Source organism: Rhopalosiphum maidis, chromosome 2 (assembly GCF_003676215.2).
Source record: "Rhopalosiphum maidis isolate BTI-1 chromosome 2, ASM367621v3, whole genome shotgun sequence".
In the NCBI taxonomy this organism is placed as follows: domain Eukaryota; kingdom Metazoa; phylum Arthropoda; class Insecta; order Hemiptera; family Aphididae; genus Rhopalosiphum; species Rhopalosiphum maidis.
The window spans coordinates 25988710-25999891 of NC_040878.1; the positions used below are offsets into that span (position 1 = coordinate 25988710).

General features: G+C 28.8%; 1 protein-coding gene across 1 annotated transcript; it reads left to right on the plus strand.

The window, feature by feature from the left end:
- Window positions 1–7542: 7542 nt before the first annotated feature.
- LOC113553868 (transmembrane protein 179-like) lies at window positions 7543–10849 on the plus strand. Its single transcript, XM_026957423.1, has 6 exons — window positions 7543–7717; window positions 7799–7925; window positions 7997–8173; window positions 8331–8459; window positions 9535–9619; window positions 10399–10849. The coding sequence occupies exons 2-6, from the start codon at window positions 7816–7818 to the stop codon at window positions 10651–10653; spliced, it is 756 nt and encodes a 251-aa protein (XP_026813224.1). The 5' UTR covers window positions 7543–7717; window positions 7799–7815; the 3' UTR covers window positions 10654–10849.
- Window positions 10850–11182: the final 333 nt, after the last annotated feature.

Consider the following 11182-nt stretch of genomic DNA (forward strand, 5'->3'; position numbering starts at 1 on the left):
TAAACCAAGAATTAATAATTGTATAAAACTCGGGAAACTGTAAATTACATTATATTTTACTATAAGCATAGTAATCAACTTAATTTACTTAATCAAATAATCAATTAGAACAACAAGAAAAGTAAATCATCTTTTAATTTTAATATAGAGACCATTCATTGCACACATCAAATATTTTCTACGAAAAAATAAAATTAAATTAAAAATATATTTATTAGATTAGGTACCTACTTAAATTATTATAAAAGGTTTGTTATTTTTTCAAAATAAAACATACAGTTAAGACATAAAGAATAAGATACTTCAATAGCTCAATCAACTGAGTAGTTATTTGGAAACTTACCAGTGATGATTTCGGTCGTTTGAAAATATTCATCAGGATGAATATAACCATTTTGTACGAAAATAGTGATAGTATTCTAAAAGCCAAAAAGCAACCATATTCCGGTCCCGGTGACATAATATTATATTAAAAATATAATTTAGTTTTCAAGTTGGAGAGAGCTCATTCGTTATTACGATATGGAGATATTTGATTTGTTATCGTTTCAATCGTTTTATCATGATTGGGCGAGTCAGTTGCGATGGTTATTATCAGATAGTTGTACCATATTTGTACCATGTTCTATGATGTTACCATTCGACACACGAAATAAAACCATGAATAAATCCGGCCCTATGATTGGTCTATACATTTGGTGCGAAAATTTAAATTATTATGAACTTATTATTAACTATAATAAAAAAAATGTGGTATAAGTACTCGCATGGGCGCCACGAGGGGGGTGCAAGGGGGTGCACTTGCACCCCCTGACTTTACAAAAATTAAATTAATTAGAAAAATTGAATGGTATTGAACTATTTTATTTTGCATAATTATCCATATTATATTATATTATATTACGTATTTAACTATTATTATTATTATTACGTATAAAAGCATTATTAGAAATTAGCGTATACCTACTTGCACGATGCACCCCTGAAAAATTCCTAGCGGCGCCTATGAGTACTCGTAATATGATAATAGGTACATCTTTACAATCCAGATTGTCATTCCCAATATTTTCGAGTGTTAAGAGCTAACTCATAGTTACAATTACGGTTACCTTAATATAAACAACCATTAGCAAGTGTTGTATATTTAAAACGTGTTTTAATTTTTTTTTTTATTGCCTTTAACCTGTGCATTGATCAAAATTGAAAAGAAGTTGTTGCCTAAAATCTATGAAAAAACAAATATAAATTTTTACTAGTAAATAAACTGGTCTGATACGCTACGTAACACTCGATTTGCCGGTCATATATCTACTTATGTCTAACGTCTGTATCCGGTCGCTGCTGATGTCGCACATCTACACGTACCAGGAAATAGCTGTTCCATTTCAACATTAGTGACATTTTTTTCATGCAACTCACCTTGTACCATTCTCATCCACACACAAATATATTAACATAGCCTTTATCAATACTGCCCACCACCTGCGCCTGTACAGCTGTACCGCTAACCATCAAAAACCACAGTCGTCCAAAACGCGTTTTTAAAGACGCTGATCTGGATGAGCATCTCGCGCGTGGCGCGTTTTACAGCCGTGTTCGGAGAACGTGCATGATTACTTGCCGGACGACACCGAGTAGCTTTCTTTAGTGTAACCTAATAAAGCAATAAATTTCATGTTTCCGAGTCATCGAGACAAACGTTATTATAATCAATGCATGTACCTAGTCAGTTATACCATAGATTAAATATTTATACAATATACTATATAGTATAGAAAGTAATTGTATAGTACTATACTCGTAAGTATATTTATTTAATCTATGGTTTAAATGGTATATGAAATGCGTATTAGTTATACATTTTAATATTTTATCCAAAAATACTTTAGATTTTAGATTTTTTAGCCGGTTTAATGATTATATATGATATAAAAAGTACTATTTTATCCAGGAGCAAAGCTTTTAATAAAAAAATGTAAACCCTAAGTGGACTGTATATACTATATTTTAACTTAAATAGTTGTGAAGTCGCTCACTGCGTCGGTATAACTTTCGATGTACGATTAGCATTATAAAATTATACAATAATTGATAGTGCAATAGTTGTAATAGCGTAAATAATACGACTATGTACTATGTACTTGTGCACTAACAAGTACGTATTAAGTACGTTTTATAGTTTATACTTTTAAAATTTTAAGCAATACATCAACATTTTATTAAAACTATAAATATTTTACATTATTATTTATAACTTATTTAGAATTCGAAATTTTTTTGATGTAGAAAGAATGTCGGACGTTCCCTGAAGCACGCTAAAACGTTTTTTTACTCACCCTGAGCGCCGTTCATACAAAAAATCACGTATATTTAGTTTTTTAGGTAAAAAACGTCAAAAAACAACTAGGGGCCGTGGCGGCCGTTATATAAAAAAAACTCTGCATTATTTCGTGTTTTTTTCGCGCAATCTATTTCGGTACACGTCTTACAATGCGTGTAAAGTTCAGAGTCGAAAAATAAATTCTTCACTGTGAAAACTTGCAAAACAGTTGTTTTTAAAAAAACCGGTTTTTACCGTTACTTAGGTGGTTAATATTTAGAATTTCGAAATTTTTTGATGTAGAAAGAATGTCGGACGTTCCCTGAAGCACGCTAAAACGTTTTTTTACTCACCCTGAGCGCCGTTCATACAAAAAATCACGTATATTTAGTTTTTTAGGTAAAAAACGTCAAAAAACGACCTAGGGGCCGTGGCGGCCGTTATATAAAAAAAAAAATCTGCATTATTTCGTGTTTTTTTTTCGCGCAATCTATTTCGGTTACACGTCTTACAATGCGTGTAAAGTCTCAGAGTCGAAAAATAAATTCTTCACTGTGAAACTATGCAAAACAGTTTTTTTCAAAAACACGTTTTTACGTACTAGGTGGTAATATTTAGAATTTCGAAATTTTTTGATGTAGATAGAATGTCGGACGTTCCCTGAAGCACGCTATAAACGTTTTTTACTCACCCTGAGCGCCGTTCATACAAAAAATCACGTATATTTAGTTTTTTAGGTAAAAAACGTCAAAAAACAACTAGGGGCCGTGGCGCCGTTATATAAAAAAAAATCTGCATTATTTGTATTTTTTTTCACGCAATCCATTTGGGTTACACGTCTTACGATGCGTTTAAAGTCTCAGAGTCGAAAAATAAATCTTCACTGTGAAAACTTGCAAAACAGTTTTTTTCAAAAAACCGGTTTTTACCTACTTAGGTGGTTAGAATATTTAGAATTTCGAAATTTTTTTGATGTAGAAAGAATGTCGGACGTTCCCTGAAGCACGCTAAAACGTTTTTTTTTACTCACCCTGAGCGCCGTTCATACAAAAAATCACGTATATTTAGTTTTTTAGGAAAAAAACGTCAAAAACAACTAGGGGCCGTGGGCGGCCGTAATAAAAAAAAAATCTGCATTATTTCGTGTTTTTTTTTTTTTCGCGCAAGCCTATTGGTCACTGTCTTACAATGCGTGTAAAGTTTCAGAGTCGAAAATAAATTCTTCACTGTGAAAACTTGCAAACAGTTTTTCAAAAAAACCGGTTTTTACCGTACTTAGGTGGTTAATATTAGAATTTCGAAATTTTTTTTGATGTAGAGAAAGAATGTCGGACGTTCCCTGAAGCCCGCTAAAACGTTTTTTTTACTCACCCTGAGGCCGCCGTTCATACAAAAAATCACGTATATTAGTTTTTAGGTATAAAAACGTTAAAAAACAAACTAGGGGCGTGGGCGGCCGTTAAATAAATAAAAAATCTGCATTATTTCGTGTTTTTTTCGCGCAATCTATTTCGTTACACGTCTTACAATGAGTGAAAGTTTCCAGATCGAAAATAAATCTTCACTGTGAAAAATGCAAACAGTTTTTTTCAAAAAAACCGGTTTTTACCGTACTTAGGTGGTTAATATTTAGAATTTCGAATTTTTTTGATGTAGAATGAATGTCGGACGTTCCCTGAAGCACGCTAAAACGTTTTTTTACTCACCCTGAGCGCCGTTCATACAAAAAATCACTGTATATTTAGTTTTTTAGGTAAAAAACGTCAAAAACGAACTAGGGGCCGTGGGCGGCCGTTATATAAAAAAAAAATCTGCATTATTTTGTAGTTTTTTTTCGCGCAATCCATTTGGGTTACACGTCTTACGATGCGTGTAAAGTCTCAGAAGTCGAAAAATAAATTCTTCACTGTGAAACTTGCAAAACAGTTTTTTTTCAAAAAACCGGTTTTTACCGTACTTAGGTGGTTAATATTTAGAATTTCGAAATTTTTTTGATGTAGAAAGAATGTCGGACGTTCCCTGAAGCACGCTTAAAATGTTTTTTACTCACCCTGAGCGCCGTTCATACAAAAAATCACGTATATTTAGTTTTTTAGGTAAAAAACGTCAAATAACGACTAGGGCCGTGGCGGCCGTAAATAAATTAAAAATCTGCATTATTTCGTGTTTTTTTTCGCGCAATCTATTTCGGTTACACGTCTTATAATGCGTGTAAGGTTTCAGAATCGAAAATAAATTCTTCACTGCGATAACATGCAAAACAGTTTTTTCAAAAACCGGTTTTAACCGTACTTAGGTGGTTAATATTTAGAATTTCGTAATTTTTTGATGTAGAAACAATGTCGGACGTTCCCTGAAGCACGCTAAAACGTTTTTTACTCACCCTGAGCGCCGTTCATACAAAAAATCACGTATATTTAGTTTTTTAGGTAAAAAACGTCAAAAAACGACTAGGGGCCGTGGGCGGCCGTTATATAAAAAAAAAATCTGCATTATTTGTGTTTTCTTTCGCGCAATCCATTGGGTTACACGTCTTACGATGCGTGTAAAGTTTCAGAGTCGAAAAATAAATTCTTCACTGTGAAAACTTGCAAAAACAGTTTTTTTCAAAAAACCGGTTTTTACCGTACTTAGGTGGTTAATATTTAGAATTTCGAAATTTTTTTGATGTAGAAAGAATGTCGGACGTTCCCTGAAGCACGACTAAAACGTTTTTTTACTCACCCTGAGCGCCGTTCATACAAAAAATCATGTATATTTAGTTTTTTAGGTAAAAAACGTCAAAAAACGACTAGGGCCGTGGGCGGCCGTTATATAAAAAAAAAATCTGCATTATTTTGTATTTTTTTTCGCGCAATCCATTTGGGTTACACGTCTTACGATGCGTGTAAAGTCTCCAGAATCGAAAAATAAATTCTTCACTGCGATAACATGCAAAACAGTTTTTTTCAAAAAACCGGTTTTTACCGTACTTAGTGGTTAATATTTAGAATTTCGAAATTTTTTTGATGTAGAAAGAATGTCGGACGTTCCCTGAAGCACGCTAAAACGTTTTTTACTCACCCTGAGCGCCGTTCATACAAAAAATCACGTATATTTAGTTTTTTAGGTAAAAAACGTCAAAAACAACTAGGGGCCGTGGGCGGCCGTAATTTAAAATTAAAACGTCCTTCCCGAACAGAGTCATTTTTTACTGGTCATTGCAATCAGTGTGTGTCTGCATTGTGTTGCTTTTGTGGTATGACGATTGTTCGTTGTTGACCGTCACATCATCTCCTACACATATACATCAAAATTCTGATTTTATTAATCTCTTAATTTTTAATATTTTTTCTAGTTTTGAAAAAAACTGTGGATTATTTATTTTTTAATTATTAATGCTAGGTACCTAGAGTAATTAAGGCACTTTATATGGATAGGGTCAAATATATTTTAGGGCAAGGGATACTGTAGGCCTATGTTATTCCAGCATTCCACCCAGTGCCTGATAGATGATAGTTGATTCACAAAAAAAGCTAACTATAACACTACATATAAGTGATTTTTTTGTTAAACATGATTGATTATGGTCTTTATCGACCTATGCAATGTAGACATTTGATGTTCACGATTGCGTATGATTTTTATCTGTAACTTTGAAGCATTACTATTGCCATTTGATTTGAAGTAATGTAAAATACAGTTTGAAATTAATCCGAAGGTTTCCATCGAACTTATAACGTTCAATTTCATAGCTTCCATCCTTCTAGAAATATGTATGAAAATAGAACCAGTATTTAAAGGTAGGATTAAAAAAACATGTAAAACATGTAAAAACATGTGCTTGTTACTGTTTAAATGTATTACTTATTAGTCAAATAAAATTTGTTTAATAATACATATCCAAATGGCAAATTATTATAGTTGGCTTTTAACTAAGAATATTTTCTAACTCTACCGGTTACACTGCAAGTAGCATGTGGCTATATGAGAGATCTTTTTTAACGTTAAAATACTTAAAAATAATCGTTTAAATAATACAAGTTGATTTATTTCAAAGTATGCTCCTAATTTTTAATAGTTTGAACTTTTTAAATGAATAGATACTAGGTCGGTTAAATAAATATAGGTACCTATATTAAAATAGGTATATTTAAAAATATATTAAATAATTAATATAAATAATATATTATTATATATAATAATATAATATATAATATATATTATATATTATTTTTTTATTATTATTTTTATTATTAATATAATTAATTTATATTTTTTTAATTTATATTTATATTTTTTTTATATTTTTAATATATTTTTGTATATTTATTTTTTTTTAATATTTTTACCTATTCAAAATACTAAAATTACTATATTAACCATATACCAATTAGGTATAGGCTATAACTATAGGTACTTATATAAACTAAACACCAATTCTCAAAATGGTTGACTGCTAATACATTATTGAGTAATGTTGGTTAAGGACTAAGGTTACCCTACGTTAAACTACTTAACATTTAGTATTCTAATGTATAAGAAAAAATTAAGTTTTTACAAAAAGTATAAATAAATATTCCACATTTATATCATTCTATCTTAAGTCTTTCTTATTTTCTCTACAATAAAAACCCTATGTAAAATATAATCTTAATCTTAAAACCAGGGAAACCACCCAATATCCCATATAGCCCAATAAGTGTTTTGCTTCTCTTTGCGACACTTTGTAAAAACGAACATGAAAATAAAATAAAAATATTTTATTATGTATTTAGGTGAAATTCGAAACCAATCTAAAGCCATCCGCGAAGATAGGAGAACTACAATATGATCAAAATGAGTGATTTTGTCAAACTACAAACGAATTATGTACAAGTGCATGGTATAAAACACTTATAATTTTATATTATCAATAATTGACATTCCAAATAGTTGTACACGTATTAGGTATAAGTCATAATAACGTTCGAAGTTATATAACATATTATAAATAAGTAATAACTATCCTGTCGCGCCGCCGTGGCTGTAGTAATACGTCGAACTGTAGATGTAGAAGTTGTGTAATTATAACTATTATCTATTAAGGTGGATTCACTTTAATCTCGGAGTAGGTACTTTTCCCAAAAGTATCTGGAAGAGAAAAAATTATGAAATTTAAAAACCTTATCACTGATAAAATGAAAAATAATTATGCCATAGATTATACAAAGAAATAATAGATAATAAAAATAGGAATTAAGAATACCTAATTTAATATTGAAAAGTAATATTTATATTATTATTATCTATTAGCATTATTGTTCTGAGCTATTGCCTATGAGTAAATAATAAATAAGTAGTTTTTACAATTTTAACTTAATTCTTAAATATTCTTTGTTAAGTGTTAACTTTTCATTCGTTGAATAAACAAGAAATGTAATTTGAATTTAATGATGAACCTTATTTGTAACCTTCTCATTATTTAATTACAACTTACTCATGTTTGTTTTTGTTTAGGTAATAACAATTCACCAATGGCACTCACAAATAAGTTATTATTAAGTCAAGTAGCTGGCTATACAATAGCAGCAATTCTTTCACTATGCATCATTATACCAATGAGTCTTCATCAAGATGAATTTAAGTAATAAATTCAATGGCTATTTAATTATTTATTATTTTATCATTTAACATTACAAATTGTTAATATTACAGAGGACATTGTCTTTTGTTTTCTTCTGGTCAATGGCTTGAGAAGAATGGTCAGTTTTTAGTAAATTGGGCTTCTCAAGCTTATTGCAACTATTCAATTTTTGTCGGAGTTTTGCTATTAGTGATATCATCAATACAGACGTATAGGATGTCAATTTTTGCTTATAAGGGAACTGACAGGTTTGTAATTTATATTTTTAAATTAAAATTACCATCAAAATTATTTTAATATATTTGTTTTTTTAAACCTTGAAATTAAGTATAAATTAAAATTTAGCATAATACATAATCAATAATTTAAATGATACCAAAATATATTTTCTTGTGTATTTTTCAGTTCATTTTTATTGACATTTATTGATGCCATTACATGTGTACTTATGTGTATTTTTACAATCAATGCTGCTCTGATGATAACATTTGGATTTATGACATGGTGTAATGACATGATTGAAAGATTTCCATCGTAAGTTATTTTTTTTTTTTTATCATTACTATAAAAACCTATGCGATATTTACAAATTACAATATTCACAAGTTTTGATTGTCTACAACAATCTTCCCCACAGTGGCTGGGAAAATGTTATAAGAAATAAGTTTAATGTATATATTACATAGTTTGGTGTTTATAACATTTATTTCATCATACCTTATTAATTAATCAGTACCATCTTATTTACAATCAGTTTGTATCTCTTTTTGGATATAATTCAAGGAAATGTGTAGTTTCTTTGGGTGTTCATAAAGGAGGACATCTACAGTCAATATTATTCAATATTTTAATAAATTATTTGTACTTATCTATTAATTGTAATATTAAACTATTTGATGATTTACATTAATTCTATGTTTGAAATGTATTCAAGACCATACTAAGTTGTAAAAATCACTAAATTTATTAGTACTCTGACGTAATGCAGTCAGACTTAATTTTGTCATTTACAAATTTAAAACAATGTCATTCAATAATATAAGCTTAGAACTAAAATATGTCTTGGTATATTAGAGCTGATAGTTTTTAAAGTTGGATTTGTGAATTTTGGATTGATATATGAGAAACTATCCTTTTTAGAGACCCACATTCATAATATTGTTAAGAAAGCTCTGCAAATATTTGGATTTGTCAGGTGATATGTCAGACTATCAATCTGTTTTATATGTTTTTTAGAAAACCAATACTTTAGAGTCGTTTGAAAGTTGCTGGTAGTAAATTTTTGAATGACATAGTTTCTGGATTAATTGATGCATCAATATTACTATCTAGAGTTGAAATAGTTGAATTTTGAATTCTTGTAACAGGGATAACTACTTTAAAGCCATACTAAATATTTATGATAAAACTAATTATTTGTCGGTTATTTTTTAAGGAAAACTACATTTCTAGAAAATTATGATATTTTTTGTGAAATCAAATTTTTATGAAAAGATAGTCTATTAATTAATTTTCAGCTTATTAAGCAATGTGTTAATTATAGTTTTATACCTAATAAATTGTATATTATATATATAAGTTATAATATTAATAACATATTAATTTAAAGGTGTGAAATGGCTGCTGGAAATCCTATTGATATTCAAGATGGAATTGATACATCTGGTTTTTACTTCCAACTTGGGGTAGCTCAGGTACTTTTATAACAATTTTTTGGAACTAATTATAAATGTACTAATTAATTAAGTAAATAACAATAATGTGCAAATAAAAACAAATAATACTATCATCGTCTATAGACCCATACTATGTTGAGGCTTGATTAACTTGTGGTATGATATGCAATGCTGAATTAGTTATGAATGATACTATACATTAATGTTTGATTTAAACTATCAACTGAATCAAAAAAATTGAATAGAGAATAATAAATATTTTATAACAATTTTTCTAAATACATAAAATATATATGTTTGCTCTAAAGCTCGCAGCAAATTAGCCAAATTAAAAATCATTGTCAAATTGAAACCATCTACTATTGATATAGGTATGAGCTTAGAAGAGATAGTGTGGACAGCTTGTCCACGAGGTCTACCTTTTTATCTTGAATTATGGCTGATAATAAAGTATCTTTAAAAATATAATAATAATTTACCACGGGTAGTGTTACTAAAAAATTCTATCCCTCTAAACTCAGCAAGATTTGCACATGCTTGAATATTAATGCAAATTAAATAACATTAAACTTAAACAATATATAGGTAAAAGCCTTATATATATTATGAACTTCTTTCTCGGGAAACTTCTGGTTTCTCTATTGAGGAATTAAGAAATATAAATATTATAATTGTTTAAGGGTAAATCTGTATGTATTTTACATTGACAAATTGATTATTTTTTTTTCTTTGTTAGCATAGCATGTAAACTTTTTTAGAAGTATATTTTTAATATCTACAAAATTATATTTTCATAGTTTGGTATATGGGCATCATGGTCCTGCTGGGTTGGCTTGACAGTTTGCACCATGTGTAAACTTTGTTATTATCATCAAATGAGTAATATGAAAGCTTCAATGTTACGAGAAAGACAGAAACTTATTGATGAAGGTATGGCTGCACCCACACGAGTGACTCCATATACTACTCAAACAGATACTTCAGATGAAAGTAATAATTCTAAAATTGAATCACAACCATCAAAATCTATTGATGTTAAAAATATTCAGTAGTTCATGTTCTAATAATATGTATATATTTTTATTATTCCATTTGATTAAAAGTTTTATAAAATATATAGATAATATTACATTTGTGAATAACACATTTTGTATTTATGTGAATCAATTTAAATTAAGATTATTATTATTATTGTTATTATTATTCTTTTATTTTTTTACCTATAATCACTTATACAAGTTGTTTTGTTTGTATTTAAACCTATCCATTATAGATATTTATGATTTTTATTTCATAGCCAATAAAAATATTTTGTTTTATGAAAAAATAAAATATTTACCTCTTTTATGATTTTTTACATTTTAATATTTTATTATATAACAAATCTTACTTGAATTTGTAATGTGTGTATTTTAGCGGTTCACGGACTGGCAACCATGTACATAGTTTTGAAATATATGTAAGTGTTTATTTATATTAAATTTTAATGATTAATCTGAATGTTTTAATAAATGAAAATAATTTTTTCAACTCAAAAAATATGATTTTTGATATTGATTGGTATAAAGCAATCATTCAAAC